This window comes from Trachypithecus francoisi, unplaced genomic scaffold (assembly GCF_009764315.1).
Source record: "Trachypithecus francoisi isolate TF-2019V2 unplaced genomic scaffold, Tfra_2.0 Lachesis_group10, whole genome shotgun sequence".
NCBI classification, from domain to species: Eukaryota; Metazoa; Chordata; class Mammalia; order Primates; family Cercopithecidae; genus Trachypithecus; species Trachypithecus francoisi.
Genome location: NW_022681455.1, coordinates 113300301 through 113316977, shown reverse-complemented (window position 1 = coordinate 113316977; position 16677 = coordinate 113300301). Strand labels below are relative to the sequence as shown.

Here is a 16677-nt window from a genome sequence, read left to right as displayed (position 1 = left end):
CTATCTTCAAAAACAGGCCTGGGTAGTTGGGGAATGGGGGACAGAAAAGTACATCTCACTCTATATCCTTTTTAAAATTTCATTCTATTTACACTTTTCAAAAAAAAACAACTTTTTTTTTTTTTTTTTGAGATAGAGTCTTGCTCTGTCACGCAGGCTGGAGTGCAGTGGCACGATCTTGGCTCGCCGCAACCTCGGTCTCCCAGGTTCAAGAGATTCTCATGTCTCAGCCTCCTGACTAGCTGGGATTACAGGTGTGCACCACCATGCCTGACTAATTTTTATATTTTTAGTAGTGGCAGGGTTTTGCCATGTTGACCAGGCTGGTCTCGAACTCCTGACCTCAAGTGATACACCCACCTCAGCCTCCCCAACTGCTGGGATTACAGGCATGAGCCACCGCGCCCAGCCAAAGAAATTTAACTTTTAAAATACTTATTTTTAAATTTAGATATCTGACCTATGGTGTATTCCAAATCAAAGAACTCTCAAATTTTCCTTGGTCAGTAGTTTTTAAATTCAAGATTCATGAAGTCAGCCTTCCAAGGACAAATCTTGAGGCCCAGTGAGTCCGTAACCAACACTAGTTCCAGCAGAATTAAAATCCTAAAGTCCAGTTCTAAGCAGAAACATTATTTATATTACAGTAGAATTAGAGTGGTAAAACTGAGACCTCACCTGACCAGGTCTCCATGAAGCTGTAAATAAAGACTTTCTCTTCCCTCTCCAGCACATATTTCTGATGCTGGTGTCTCTACAGTGCAAAGGACGAGATGTAAGTCAGAGGAAGAGGAGGAGGAGGAAGAGGAAGAGGTGGTGGTGGTTGTAGTGGCAGTGGTACTGTCTGCTCCATAAAGGTAAACACAGCCTCTCTTTACATCTTCTCTTAGCCAGTCTCTTTCTCGAGAACCAAACCTACTTCTCCTATTCAAACAATTTCTGCTCCCATTGCGTTTCATATTTCTCTAAAAAATATCAAGAGAAAGAAATCGTTAGCTAGAACATCTGACTGAATTAGACATTTCAGTCCTCACCCCACCTCTCTCTACTTTATATTCCCCAACACTCTGTTCATGTATCCCCTCCTTTTGTGGAGCACTTTATAGCTGTCATGCTCATTTGTTATTAACTCAGATAACTTAATTTTCTTTACTGCTGTGTTTCCATCCATCATCTTCTTTGACCCTCTCTTTTTCTTGTGTTTTCAAAAACGTGTCAAGAATAACAAAACAGCGGGTTGCAGTGGCTCAGGCCTGTAAACCCAGCACTTTGGGAGGACAAGGTGAGAGGACTGCTTGAGTTCAGGAGTTCAAGACTAGCCTGGGTAAGATAGCAACATCCCATCTCTACAAATTTTTTTTTTATATTAGCCAGGCATGGTGGCACATGCCTGTAGTCCCAGCTACTTGGGAGGCTGAGGTGGAGAACAGATTAAGCCAGGGAGGTTGAGGTTGCAGTGAGCCGTGATTGTGCCACTGCAATCCTATCTGGGTGACAGAGCGAGACCTTGCCTCCCAAAAATAGAAATTTTAGTATTTTGCCTGGGCACAGTGGCTTACATCTGTAATCCCAGCACTTTGGGAGGCCAAGACGGGTGGATCACTTGAGGTCAGGAATTCGAGACCAGCCTGGCCAACATGGTGAAACCCTATCTCTACTAAAAAATACAAACAAATTAGCCAGCTGTGTTGGCACACGTCTGTAATCCTAGCTACCTGGGAGGCTGAGGTGGGAAGATTGCTTGAACCTGGAAGGCAGAGGTTCCAGTGAGCCAAGACAGTGCCACCGTACTCTAGCCTGGGTGACAGAGCAAGACTCCATCTCAAAAAAAAAGAAACGTTAGGCTGGGCAAGGTGGCTCACACCTGTAATCCCAGCACTTTAGGAGGCCCAAGTGAGTAAATCATTTAAGGTCAGGAATTTGAGACCAGCTTGGCCAACATGGTGAAGCCCTGTCTGTCTGTACTAAAAATGAAAAAAAAAAAAAAAAAAAAAATTAGCCATTAGCCGAGTGTGGTGGCACGTGCCTGTAATTCCAGCTACTTGGGAGGCTGAGGTAGGAGAATCACTTGAACCCAGGAGGTTGCAGTGAGCCAAGATTGTGCCACTGCACTCCAGTGTGGGTGACAGAGTGAGACTCTACCTCAAAAAAAAAAAAAAAAAAAAAACTTTTATCTATAAACCACACATAGTATTGTCTTATCTAATTTAAACTTCATCTAATCCTTAACAATACTTATGCTTCACCCTGTAATTTTATTTAGTTCAATATTGCTTTAGAGATACAACTGTGTTAATATACCCAGTTCATTCATTTGAATAATATTCCCTTATACAAATACACCAAACTTTATCCACTCTCCTGCTGACAGCATTTAGTTTGCTTCCAATTTTTCACTGCTAGAAACAATTCAGCAATAAACATTTTTGTACATGTCTCCTTATGAAAATGTGTGTTTCTCTAGGGTCCTAACCCTTTGCTTTACATCCTAAATAAGCCAAGTGCAATGTCAGCACAATACTGCACAAATATACTTTCTATTCTTGCGCTGTTTAAAACAAATTAATGTCGCATTTGGTAATTTAGGTATGTGAAATTCATATATTGCGAAGTTATCTCAAAGCAAAAACAGTATCTACAGGTAATATAACAAGTTTCTAAAGATCAACATTTGCCTGCTCTATTTTTATGATGGGCTATTTCTGTTCTTTTTGATAAAAAAGAAATTTCCACTGACACTTCCACAGCTGCACCTCTCCAGCTTCATTCCCTACTACTGCCCTTTACTCCATGTTTCAATCACATCCAACTGCTTGCAGCTCTCCAGACACACCAAGTACACCACAATGCTGTGGCTTGTCTAAAATGTCCTTCTCCAACTTGCACCTCATCCATATGAGAAGTTGTTCTTCAAAATCCTACTCAGGCATTACTTTCTTTCTCTATGGAGCCTTCCATATCTCCTATCCTCATTCTCCCTAGACAGAATTAATAACTACCAGACATTTTTACTAGATAGAATTAGCGAATTACCTAGACAGAATAAAGAACTTCTTCACCTTGAGTACACCTTTAATACTACATCTATGACAATGGGTTTATTTATTTTTCTTCCTCTTCTCCACTTCTAGCATGTCAACACCTGGGTGACACAGGAGTGTTTGTAGAACTCAGTTGACATCACAGAAATTTATTCCCAATCTGTACTTTAGTCCCATTAGCTCTGGCAAGAAGCTGAACAAACTTGGGGGGAAAAAAAGTCCCCATTTCTACGGAGAACCCTACATATCTGCAGCAGCTGCAAAGTGAATGGGAGTAAATAAAATACTTTCAGTAGTATTCCTCACTGGAAAATAGAAATACCTATAAATACAGCAAATATTATTTTTATAATTACTAAAATTAAATATTTGAGGGTAAGACATTTCTAAAGACGGTGGAGAAAGAGGAATGAAAAGTTAGCAGGTATTTCTACGTGGGAAGAAAGAAAAACCAAAGTAAGAATGACTTTATTGCTTAAATGCAGACGAACTCAGGAAAACTGACTGTTTTGCAGATCTTGAGGATGCAGGCATTGCTATTCAAAACCATGAGGATTATTGATTCTAACTTCAGAGAAGTAGGATAAACCCCTGCTATAAGTGAGAACTAGTTTTCTCATCAAATGCATTTTCTCGAAGCTGAACATCTCAGAATGAAAGGGCTTTCAAGCGCTCACTGCGTAAACACAGGGACCATCGTATTTGTACTACTAAATAATTTTAACCACTGAATAGTCAAATAATGCTAATAGTTAAATATTTAGCAGGTAAATACTGCTAAATTTTAAATATTTCTTATTTTTTAATATTTTGGAAAGATTAACTGGACCATCTGAAAACAGTATTCCATATAGTACAGCAGCAATATTTATACGAAGCTCTGCATTCTGTACTCAGTGGAGAAGAAAGAATAAGCAGACACTATTCCACATAATCAACAAAAGTCTTCTTCAGAAAACTTTCCAAGGTTGCCGGCACGGCGGCTGACGCTTGTAATCCCAGCACTTTGGGAAGCTGAGGCAGGCAGATCACGAGGTCAGGAGATCGAGGTAATCCTGGCTAACACGGTGAAACCTTGTCTCTACTAAAAATACAAAAAAAATCAGCCGGGTGTGGTAGCGGGCACCTGTAGTCCCAGCTACTCAGGAGGCTGATGCAGGAGAATGGCGTGAACCAGGGAGGCGAGGCTTGCAGTGAGCTGAGATGGCTCCACTGCACTCCAGCCTGGGCGACAGAGCAAGACTCCGTCTCAATAAAAAAAAAAAAAAGAAAAAAGAAAAACTTTCTAAGGTCAAATAATGGTCCACTTCTAAATCTTAGAAAAGTCAAGGAAGACCCCAGGAAGTTTTGTTTGTTTTGAGATGAGGTCTCCCTCTGTCACCCAGCCTGGACTACAGTGGCGTGATCATAGCCCACTGCAGCTTCGAACTCCTGATCTCAAGTGATACTAAAGCCTTAGCCTCCAGAGTAGCTGGGACTACAGGCACACGCCACCACACCCAGCTCATTTTTTGTATTTTTTTAATACAAAAAATGGGGTCTTACTATGTTGCCCAGGCTGGTCTTGAACTTCTGGACTCAAGCAATCCTCCTGCTTCAGCCTCCCAAAGTGCTGGGATCACAAGCATGAGCCACCACACCAGGCCTGATTTTTCTTCTGTGAGAAATTTTTTTTTTTTTGAGATGGAGTCTCGCTCTGTCGCTCAGGCTGAAGTGCTGTGGCGCAATCTCGGCTCACGGCAAGCTCCGCCTCCTGGGTTCACACCATTCTCCTGCCTCAGCCTCCCAAGTAGCCGGGACTACAGGTGCCCGCCACCACACCTGACTAATTTTTTGTTTTTTTAGTAGAGACGGGGTTTCACCGTACTAGCCAGGATGGTCTCAATCTCCTGACCTCGTGATCCACCCACCTTGGCCTCAAAAAGTGCTGGGATTACAAGCATGAGCCATCACGCCTGGCCCTGTGATGATTTTTTTTTTTTTTTTTTTTGAGACGGAGTCTTGCTCTGTCGCCCGGGCTAAAGTGCAGTGGCCGGATCTCAGCTCACTGCAAGCTCTGCCTCCCGGGTTCCCGCCATTCTCCTGCCTCAGCCTCCTGAGTAGCTGGGACTACAGGCGCCCGCCACCTCGCCCGGCTAGTTTTTTTGTATTTTTAGTAGAGACGGGGTTTCACCGTGTTAGCCAGGATGGTCTCGATCTCCTGACCTCGTGATCCGCCCGTCTCGGCCTCCCAAAGTGCTGGGATTACAGGCTTGAGCCACCGCGCCCGGCCTAAGCCACCGCGCCCGGCCCATTTTTAACAGTCATTTTTAGCACACAAATATTTACCCTAGATTATAAATTCCTTAAGGAACTTTACATTATGAAAACATACATGCAGCTGGGCACAGTGGCTCATGCCTGCAATCCCAGCACTTTGGGAGGCCAAGACGGGCAGATCATGAGGTCAGGAGTTCAAGACCAGCCTGATCAACATAGTGAAATCCCCTCTCTACTAAAAATACAAAAAAATTAACTGGGCGTGGTGGCAGGTGCCTGTAATCCCAAATACTTGGGAGGCTGAGGCAAGGAAATCACTTGAACCTGGGAGGTGGAGGTTACAGTGAGCCTAGATCACGCCACTGCAATCCAGCCTGGGCGACAGTACAAGACTCTATCTCAAAAAAAAAAAAAAAACAGAACAAAAACAACAACAACAAAAAACACATGCCTGTAATCCCAGCACTTCAGGAGGCCAAGGCAGGAGGATCACTTGAGGCCAGGGGTTCAAGACCAGCCTGGGCAACAGAGTGAAACTGCGTCTCTAAAAAAATTAAAATGAAATAAAATAAAGATTAAAACAACAACAAGATATACATGCTGTTGGTCATTATTTACTTCAAAGGATCTATCTCCCGTCTACATGATATACTCCACCCTAAGAAAATAAACTGCTAAGTTACAATTTCAGTATATATCATTCTCTTAAACCTGACCAATGGGCACTTAAAAGGCCTAGATATTGGCCGGGCGCGGTGGCTCCAGCCTGTAATCCCAGCACTTTGGGAGGCCGAGACGGGCGGATCACGAGGTCAGGAGATCAAGACCATCCTGGCTAACATGGTGAAACCCCGTCTCTACTAAAAAAATACAAAAAACTAGCCGGGCGTGGTGGTGGGCGCCTATAGTCCCAGCTGCTCGGGAGACTGAGGCAGGAGAATGGCCTGAACCTGGGAGGCGGAGCTTGCACTGAGCCAAGATCCGGCCACTGTACTCCAGCCTGGGCGACAGAGCGAGACTCCGTCTCAAAAAAAAAAAAAAAAAAAAAAGCCTAGATATTAAGAAAAGCAAAGGCTTATAGCAACAATCTAGATGGACTGTTTAGCTATTATTAGCCACTGCTGAAATGCCTAGTGTTTCCTTCTTCTCAAGAATGTCTTGCTCCACTGCTTAACACATCAGTGAACTGCTAGAAAAACCTTCCTAGCAGCCAGGACTGCAGATGACACTGTCCTCTGAGGTGCTTTCAACTTTTGGAATCACCATTCTACTGGAATTGCTAGGTTGAGAAAACTATTTTCCCCTCACTCTTATAGAACTGTTATCACAAATTTATTTAAAAGGGAACACAATTACAATTACCTCTTACATCAAACAAGTATACAAAGAGCATATTTAAGATTTAAAGATCTTTCTAGCCGGGTGCAGTGGCTCATGCCTGTAATCCCAGCACTTTGGGAGGCTGAGGCAGGCGGGATCACCTGAGGTCAGGAGTTCGAGACCAGCCTGGCCAACATAGTGAAACCCTGTCTCTACTAAAAATACAAGAGAATTAACCGGGTGTGGTGGCACACATGTCTGTAATCCCAGCTACTCTGGAGGCTGAGGCAGCAGAATCGCTTGAATACAGGAGGTGGAGACTGCAGTGAGCCAAGATCATGCCACTGCACTCCGGCCTGGGTGACAGAGGGAGACTTGGTCTTAAAAAAAAAAAAAAAGGCTGGGCACAGTGACTCACGCCTGTAATCCCAGCACTTTGGGAGGCCGAGGCGGGTAGATCACGAGGTCAGATCAAGACCATCCTGGCTAACACAGTGAAACACCGTCTCTGCTAAAAATACAAAAACTTAGCTGGGCGTGGTGGCAGGCGCCTGTAGTCCCAGCTACTCGGGAGGCTGAGGAAGGAGAATGGCATGAAACTGGTAGGCAGAGCTTGCAGTGAGCTGAGATTGCGCCACTGCACTCCAGCAGGGCAACAGAGCAAGACTCCCTCGCAGAAAAAAAAAAATCTTTCTAGAAAGCAAAAGTCTTGGGCCGGGCGCGGTGGCTCAAGCCTGTAATCCCAGCACTTTGGGAGGCCGAGACAGGTGGATCATGAGGTCAGGAGATCGAGACGATCCTGGCTAACACCGTGAAACCCCGTCTCTACTAAAAAAAAAAAAATACAAAAAACTAGCCGGGCGAGGTGGCGGGCGCCTGTAGTCCCAGCTACTCGGGAGGCTGAGGCAGGAGAATGGCATAAACCCGGGAGGCGGAGCTTGCAGTGAGCTGAGATCCAGCCACTGCACTCCAGCCTGGGCAATAGAGCGAGACTCCATCTCAAAAAAAAAAAAGAAAGCAAAAGTCTTGAGGGTAAACCATTAATTAAGTACCCACTGCTTCAATTTTATGCTTTTGTTTGTTTGTTTTGAGACAGTGTCTCACTCTGTTGCCCGGGCTGGAGTGCTGTGGTGTGATCTCGGCTCACTGCTCCGCCACTCAGGTTCAAGCGATTCTCCTGCCTCAGCCTCCTGAGTAGCTGGGATTACAGGTGTGTACCACCATGCCTAGCTAATTTTTAAAATAATATATATTTTTTTCACTATGTTTCACTATGGGTTTCACTACGTTGGCCGGGCTGGTCTCAAACTCCTGGCCTCGAGTGATCCACCCGCCTCGGCCTCCCAAAGTGTTGGGATTACAGAAGTGAGCCACTGTTCCCAGCCCAGTTTTATACTTTTAAATCTAAAAATAAAGGTGATCTATGAGGCAATGATCAGTCCAAAGGTGATATACTATTACACATTCACATACAATAAAAAAATACACATGGTATAAACAGGGTCTGGTAAAGTAACTCTCCATATTCAGTTAGTTCTGTAAGAACGTGAAATATGGCCGGGTGCAGTGGCTTACGCCTTTAATCCCAGCACTTTGGGAGACTGAGGCGCATGGATCACCCGAGGCCAGGACTTTGACACCAGCCTGACCAACATAGAGAAATCCTGTCTCTACTAAAAATACAAAATTAGACGGGCACAGTGGCACATGCCTGTACTCCCAGCAACTCGGGAGGCCGAAGCAGGAGACTTGCTTGAACCTGGGAGGCAGTGAGCCAAGATCATGCCATTGCACTCCAGCCTGGGCAGCAAGAGTGAAACTCCATCTCAGAAAACAAAAAACAAAACAAAAGAAAAAAAAATGTTAAATACTCTTAGGTAGAAGATGTTTCTGCATTTGAAACTGTAAAACAATATAGACTTATTATATCTGGGAATATACACGTTATGAAATATTGTGAAAGGGGTGCGGAGGGGTGGGATGAGATAGAGGAAGAATATGTCAGTGCTTTAAAAATGTTTTGGGGCAGCGTGCAGTGGCTCATGCCTGTAATCCCAGCACTTTGGGATGCCAAGGTGTGAGAGCCTTTGAGCGCAGGAGTTCAAGGCCAGCCTAGGCAACAAGGTGAGACCTCATCTCTACTTCAAAAAAAAAAAAAAAAAGTGCCTGTGATCCCAGCTACTCAGGAAGCTGAGGAAAAAGGATCACTTGAGCCCACGAGGTAGAAGGTACAGCGAGCCATGATCGCGCCATTGCATTCTAGCCTGGGCAGGAGAGGCTCTGTCTCAAAAAAATAATAACAATAATAATGTTTTGAGCTGGGTGCAGTGGCTCATGCCTGTAATTCCAGTGCTTTGAGAGTCCAACATTAAGAGGATCACTTGAAGCCAGGAGCTTGAGACCAACATAGCAAGACCCCATCTGTACAAAAATAAAAATAAAAATGAGCCAGGCATGTGCCTATAGTCGTAACTACTTGGGAGGCTGAGGTACTTAAGCTGAGGAGTTTGAGCCTGCAGTAAGCTGTGATCACACCACTGAACTATTGTGTAGCCTGTGCTACACAATAAGGCTATGTCTCTAAAAAAAATCTTTTTAAGTTTATTTTTTGGCATTAATTGTTTATATATACTTTGCTAAACACCCAAAACTATTATTGAAAAAAAAAAAAAATGAATCTCATGGTACACACCGACATTAGTTGTAACTTCGTATCTTCTATAAGCTGAGTAAAAAACAGTTAATCATTACTAAAAAAAAACCATAAACCCCAAATTGTAGGAAACATCTGGAAAACTTACAAACCTATGGTCCACCAATTCACTAAATAAATCTGGGGGCACATTTTGAAGGCAATTTTCCAGTGTCCCAGGATAGATGGAACTGGATCTAGTCTGGCTTAGACTGGCTTAGTTATATTAGTCTTTTGACGAATATCTGTATTATTTGACAATAATGATGTTCATGATTTGGTATGAGGTATAAAAGAGTTACAAAAAAGAACGAAGTTTTTGAAGGGTCTTCGGAGAAAAATGGGTGGGAGATGACTCTTTGCAATTCAGAGTCTTCTACTGTACTACTTCTTTTCAGCATCACTTGGCACAAAATTCAACCATTCAGCTACTTAAGAAAACTTCTGTATGAGGCCGAGCGCAGTGGCTCATGCCTGTAATCCCAGCCACTTTGGGAGGCCAAGGCGGGCAGATTACTGGAGATCAGGAGTTCAAGACCAGCCTGGGAAACATAGCAAAACCCTGTCTCTACTAAAAATACAAAAAATCAGCGGGATGTGGTGGCAGGCACCCGTAATCCCAGCTACTCAGGAGGCTGAGGCAGGAAAATCGCTTGAACCCTGGAGGCAGAGATGGCAGAGATCAAGTCACTGCACTCCAGCCAGGGTGAAAGAGTGAGGTGTCTCAAAAAAAATAAATAAAAGAAAAAAAATGTTGAGAGGCAGTAGCACAAAAAATGTTTTAAATTTTACAGAGTTCTAGTTTATGGTTTTCCATGGATTCACCAGGTTTATTATTGTTTTTCCGTGTTCCCATCTTTGCGACATCTTACTAACAACCTTCATAACATGGAAATACTGCTCAACCTCAATCCCAATAAACTACTACTTAATGTATTTTTAACATCATACGTTATCATTGTTTTGCAATGTATTTTTGAAACACATCAAATCTAAATTTTCTTTCCTTTCCATCCTTCTACCGGGCAAGTTTCATATCCTGAATTCCTCATGTAGAACTCTAGAAGGAATTCCATTCCACCTGCGTAAGGACATCTAGTTTACATATTTGACCTACAGAAAAATTTCTCTGCAACTCTGTCAAATGCTAGTAAAAAACTCCACCCAGTCAGCCTCCCACAACCCCTCCCTTTTACCATCTTCTCCTCCCCACTATCGCCACCCCACCTTGTGCATTCCTTCGCATTTAAACTTAACTTGTCATCATCTTCAAGGTTCCATTCCCCTCTTGCCTGCATCTGTTTTCATATCCTCCCACTCCCCCAGTTCCTGCCAAGAAGCCCCGCTAGCTGCCTGTTGCATAACGGCTCCCCCATTCCGTCTCCCTGGGCAGTGGGCCCCGCTCCCGCGAGCAGGAATGCCCCTTTCGGCCCGGCCCCTCCTCCCTTCCGCATCACGCCCAGCGAGTCCCCGCGCCGCAGCTCCAGCTGGAATTCTCTCTCCAAGCGGGGCGGGTCCTCCTTCCCGGCCCGCACCTCGGGTAGCGAGCCCCGAGGGCAGAGGAGCCGGCTCCACCCGGCGCGGCCCCGAGCCCTCCGCGGCGCCGGCCAATCGCCGCCGCCATCCTCCCGCTGGGGTGATGTCTTCAGGTGTCCGGGAGGGGAGAAAGCCCGGCGTACTTCCAGCCCTGCTCCTGTGCCAGGAGCCGGCCTCCGGGCCCCGAGCGCGGTGAGGCAGGCGGGGGCGGCGAAGGGTCCGGGTGGGCGGCGGCTGTCGGCAGCCCGAAGGCGTGGGCCTGCGAGGCGGGCGGCGCGCGGCCAGGGATGGGCAGCAGCGGGGAACCGAGGCAACCGAGGCGGCCGAGGCCTGGACGGGGGCGCGGCGCGGAGGCCTTGGCGTCCCCACCGGGTGTGGGGCGACCGACTGACTGACGTCGGACGGGGGTCGCCGGCTGCCTCAGCCACCGCGCGGGGCGGGGGCGGCAGCGGCCTCTGCCCTCCCTCCTTCCCTCCCTACTCCGCCTGCCCGCTCGCCGGCTCGCTCGTCCGTCCGCCCGCCTCACCTTCAGGACCCGGATCCCTCCTGGCCGGCGGCTCGCCGGCGCTTCGGGCGGCTCCGGGGGCTCCAGCGGGCCCGCGGGCCCCGGCTCCACCTCCCCCATCGGCGGCCCAGGCTGCACCGGGACGCCGGGCCCGCGCGACGGCGTGCGGAACCTCGGCGGCGCGCGCGAGCAGCCGGCGACCCGCGGGCTCCGCCCCTCCGGCGGCTCGCCAGCCCCGCCCCTCCCGCAGCCTTGCCGGACCCGCCCCTTCCGCAGCCCAGCTGGACTTGCGTAGCTGTGGGCGCCGAGTGGCCCGGGCGCCGCCGCCAAGCCGCATGCCAGCGGCGGCCCGCGTGGCGTAACCTGGCGCCACCGCAGAGCGCGGGGCCTCCACTGCCCGCCGCCCTAGGCTTGGAGGACTAGAGCGCAAGGAGGGTTATTTGCTGCTTTCCTTGCCCTCTAAAAAACCCGCGGGAGGAAGAAGCAGGTGGCGCTGGCACCTGTCAATTGTGACAGGACGCTGCCCTCCGCCCAGGGTGGCTCTTGTAACTTCCCTCACTTGCCAAGCCGTTGAACGAACTGTTGAGAATACTAACCTTGGCAAGGCCTTTTCTCTTCCTTATCAGAGATGCGTGCGACCTTCTTAAGCAAATTTAACTCAACCTCGTACAAAACGTCAGCTCACCTCCCAGCCGTGTTTTAATTCCCTTTCGTCCTCCTGGAGCAAAATGATCAGAATTCAGTGCTCTGCTTCAAGCAGTAATATGGCCTGTGAGTCGTTTTATGATTTATTTGCAAGGCTGATTCAGAAAAAAAAAACTTTTAAAAGGTAACATTTTCTTTTCGTTGTTTGTTTTGTATTTTTCTGTTCGTTCTTTCAGTGATGGTAGTTTTGTGGCCAATGAACCAAATTTGGAGTCAGCCAACCTGATTCCAGATCTCCACTCTGCCCTTCTTTAGCTCTATACCCCTGTGCAAGTTACTTGATCTAAGCCTTTCGTTCTTAAGCTGTGAGACATTAAAATCTGCCAAGTAGTTATGAAGATTTAGTGCATACAAAGTGCCTAACGTATAGTGGGGATTCATAATAGCCATTATAATTCTGAAATTCTAAATTGAAGGTCCAATCGGTTTCTCGGAAAGTACTCTGAATTCCTCCTACATTTTTCTAGGAAGGCTTCTAGACTTGCGGATTTTTAGGGCTTCACCTCGTACACAGGTTGTTGAATCTTCAAGTAACGTGTAAGAAATTAGATAGCAAAAAAAATTAGTAATTTCTTTACTTTTGAAGAACTATAATCCCAGTACTTTAGGAAGGCAACGCAGGCAGATTACTTGAGGCCAGGAGTTCGAGACCAGCATGACCAACATAGCGAAACCCCTTCTCTACCAAAAATACAAAAAAATGAGCTGGGCAGGGTGGCGCACGCCTGTAATCCCAGCCACTTGGGAGGCGGAGGCAGGAGAATCGCTTGAACCCGAGAGGCGGAGGTTACAGTGAGCCAATCGAGCCACTGCACTCCAACCTGGGCGACAAAGCGAGACCCTGTCTCAAAAGGAAAAAAAAAAAAAAATCACCTATTATCCATTGCTTCAGTTTGCCTCATTCAGACTAACTGTATGTCTAGAATACTTTAATTGCAGGCATAGTACAAGACTTTTAGATTTAGCAGGGCAGTCTGTGTCCCCCATCTGAGGTATGTATCCATTTGGAGATAATTTTTTTTTTTTTTTTTTTTTTTGAGACGGAGTCTCGCTCTGTCGCCCAGGCTGGAGTGCAGCGGCCAGATCTCAGCTCACTGCAAGCTCCGCCTCCCGGGTTCATGCCATTCTCCTGCCTCAGCCTCCCGAGTAGCTGGGACTACAGGCGCCCGCCACCACGCCCGGCTAGTTTCTTGTATATTTTTAGTAGAGACGGGGTTTCACCGTGTTAGCCAGGATGGTCTTGATCTCCTGACCTCGTGATCCGCCCGTCTCGGCCTTCCAAAGTGCTGGGATTACAGGCTTGAGCCACCGCGCCTGGCCCATTTGGAGATAATTTTAAATGCCAGGACCAAATTTGGCTCTTGCAGGTTCCGACCCCTTTCTGACCTACTTTCTCCCTTAACGAGTTAGCTTTGTATATACCAAACTTCCAATCTCCAGTAATCTTCATTTCTTGGTCTCATGTTAATGCATTAAAAATGACTTGTCACTGTGAGCCTGGTTTAAGAGGGGAGAAAACTCTTAGGTCATCCACCTCCTGGATTTTCCTTCCACCTTGAAATTATGTTCAAGAAAGGTACTCAAAGTAGTTGGATTCCCATTTCAGTGCTTACTGGGTAATTTCTCCCAACAGGAAAACTGGTATATAATGAATAGGCACCAATATGGAGACAGAAGCAAGTTTTACCAAGGGCAGACAAGCAGTGATAAGAAATGTGGTTTAGAACAAGTGTTTCTGGCTGGGCGCAGTGGCTCATGCCTGTAATTCCAGCGCTTCGGGAGGCCAAGGAAGACAGATCACCTGAGGTCAGAAGTTCGAACCAGCCTGGCCAACATGGCAAACCCCGTCTCTACTGAAAATACAAAAATTAGGCGGCATGGGGGCGCGAGCATGTAGGCCCAGCTGCTCAGGAGGCTGGGCAGGAGAATCACGTGAACCTGGGAGGTGGAGGTTGCAGTGAACCAAGATATCGTGCCACTGCACTGCAGTCTGGGTGACAGAGGAGACTCCATCTCAAGAAAAAAAAAAGTGTTTCTGAAAAGCCTTTTATATATATATATATATTTTTTTTTTTTTTTTTTTTTTTTTTTGAGACAGAGTCTCACTCTGTTGCCCAGGCTGGAGTGCAGTGGCAGGATCTCCACTCACTGCAAGCTCCGCCTCCCGGGTTCACGCCATTCTCCTGCCTCAGCCTCCCGAGTAGCTGGGACTACAGGCGCCCGCCACCACGCCGGGCTAGTTTCTTGTATATTTTTAGTAGAGACGGGGTTTCACCGTGTTAGCCAGGATGGTATCGATCTCCTGACCTCGTGATCCGCCCGTCTCGGCCTCCCAAAGTGCTGGGATTACAGGCTTGAGCCACCGCGCCCGACCATATTTTTTTATTTTTGAGACAGTCTCGCTTTGTTGCTCAGGCTGGAGTACAGTATGGGTACAATCATAGCTCACTGCAGGTTCAACCTCCATGGGCTCAGGTGATCCTCCCACCTCAGCCTCCCAGTAGTTGGGACCACAGGTGAGCGCCACCTACGCTTGGCTAATTTTTGCATTTTTTTTTTAGAGATGGGGCTTCACCATATTGTCCAAGCTGGTCTCGAACTTCTGAGCTCAAGCCATCCGCCCACTTCAGCCTCCCAAAGTGCGGAGATTACAGATGTGAGCCACACCTGGCTATAAGAGCCTGTTTCTTGAGGCATTATACATTACGTTTTCCAGATTTCATGAGTAGAAGCTCTTTATTGACTGACTACACAAAAGGGAAAGATCTTGTTCCAGAACTAAAGTTTCAGCTCATGGTGGGGAACAGCAGTGGAGAATAATTGTTTAATTAAAGGAATAGTGGGCAAAAGCATTGTTACTTCTTCATTCTGGCAACAGTAGTCCCTCTTTCAAAAGGGAAAACATGAAAGGAAAAAAAAAAAATCCATCCATCCAAAAGTTTCAGGGGCTAATTTATGCTGTAACTACCTTTAATGGTTCCCATGATTTAAGATCCAATTCAGTAGTGACAACCAGTTGATTTTTTTCAAATCATGTAGTGCCATTAACATTTTATACTTTGTTTCAAAGGTCACATATTGATGTTCTCCCCCAGTTCAAGGCAGTGTGTATTATGTATGCCAAGGGTTATGTAACTACAATTTCTGGAAATGGTAAACAGCTGAGACTAACCCTAAAAATAAATTCCTCTGGGATTTTTTTATGCGAAAATCCATCTGCCCTCACTGCAGGTTCATCATTACAAAAATCACTGTTTAGATCAAGCCAAGAGACAGAGAAGTCATCAGGATCTCTCCTTTCTGTCTCCTTCCTATAGCAGCTGTGCTTCCCCTCTCCATCTCTCTGGTATGTACACACACACACACACACACACACATTCTTTATGCCAGGAGCTTTTCCAGATCTTCACTACAAAATGGGAAGTCTGGAGAAGGAAAGCTCATTCCTATCAGACGTTGGGAGAGGAACCATAAAAGACTTATATTTATTTGTATCTAGTACCTACTCCAGTGATCCACAGTCATCTTTGGACCTAAATCCTGTTATTCTACCAATAGGTTGAACAGATTTGGATATTCCTAATTTTGGTTCCAAATAAACAGGCAGTATTTACCTAGCTTCAAAGTTTGGAGAAATTTTTTTCTGTGAACATTTTGGTATTGTTCAAATATGGGGACAATTGAACTGGGGAGAGGATATAGGATAGAAAACCCTTTAAAATGATAAAAATTAATTTTTTTTTTTGCTTCTGAATTGAAATTCAAATCTGAATACTATTTGTTGTATTTTTTTGTTGTTGTTTGTTTTTTGAGACGGAGTCTCGTTCTGTTGCCCAGGCTGGCATGCAGTGGAGTGATCTCGGCTCACTGCAACCTCCGCATTCCAGGTTCAAGTTATTCTCCTGCCTCAGCCTCCCGAGTAGCTGAGATTACAGGCGCCCGCCACTACGCCCGGCTAATTTTTTGTATTTTTAGTAGAGACGGGGTTTCACCATGTTGGCCAGGCTGGTCTCGAACTCCTGACGTTGTGATTCACCTGCCTCAGCCTCCCAAAGTGCTGGGATTATAGGCCTGAGCCACTGCGCCTATTTGTTGCATTGTTTGTTGCATTGTTAAATAAATGTCTATTATTAGCTAAACTTTTCTATTGTAGCTTTTATATTTTCCTCTATATTACATGAAGGTGCCAAATAAATTTAATATTAGAAACAACTATGAATTTTAACTAACTCATACATAAGATTATAGAAATGTTGCTTATCAAACAGTACCAAAGGGCACTTCTGCATAAACTAGATAACTGCCAGGGTCGACACCCTTCCTTTTCAATCGGGACTATCACACCCTCCCCTCTCTCAATCAAGGGACTGTCAGGGATCATCAGAGTAACAGAAAATCTAAAGCTTCCAACCTCCAGAAAACAGAGTTGGCAGCCAGGCACGATGACTCACGCGTGAGTCCCATAACTCTGGGAGGCCAAAAGGCTAGTGGATCACTTGAGCCCAGGAGTTTCAGACCAGCTTGGGCAATATAGTGAGACCCTGTCTCTACCAAAGAAAAAAAATATATAAAAATTCGTCAGGCATGGTGGTGCATGCCAGTAGTCCCAGCTACTAGAA

The 16677-nt window shown here is 46.0% G+C and overlaps 1 protein-coding gene across 4 annotated transcripts in view; it reads right to left on the bottom strand.

The window, feature by feature from the left end:
- The window catches only part of PHLPP2 (PH domain and leucine rich repeat protein phosphatase 2), a 78977-nt gene extending 67423 nt beyond the window's left edge, over positions 1 to 11554 (bottom strand). For 2 of the 4 annotated variants that reach the window (XM_033218893.1, XM_033218891.1), the window contains exons 1-2: positions 11375 to 11554; positions 679 to 965 (exon numbers count right to left, since the gene is read on the bottom strand). In XM_033218893.1, the coding sequence (XP_033074784.1) occupies positions 679 to 965; positions 11375 to 11473 (386 nt within the window). In that variant the 5' untranslated portion in view covers positions 11474 to 11554. Of the gene's footprint in view, positions 1 to 678; positions 966 to 3033; positions 3284 to 11374 lie in introns of those variants that run through there. The other 2 variants (XM_033218892.1, XM_033218894.1) reach the window with 2 other exon arrangements.
- Positions 11555 to 16677: the final 5123 nt, after the last annotated feature.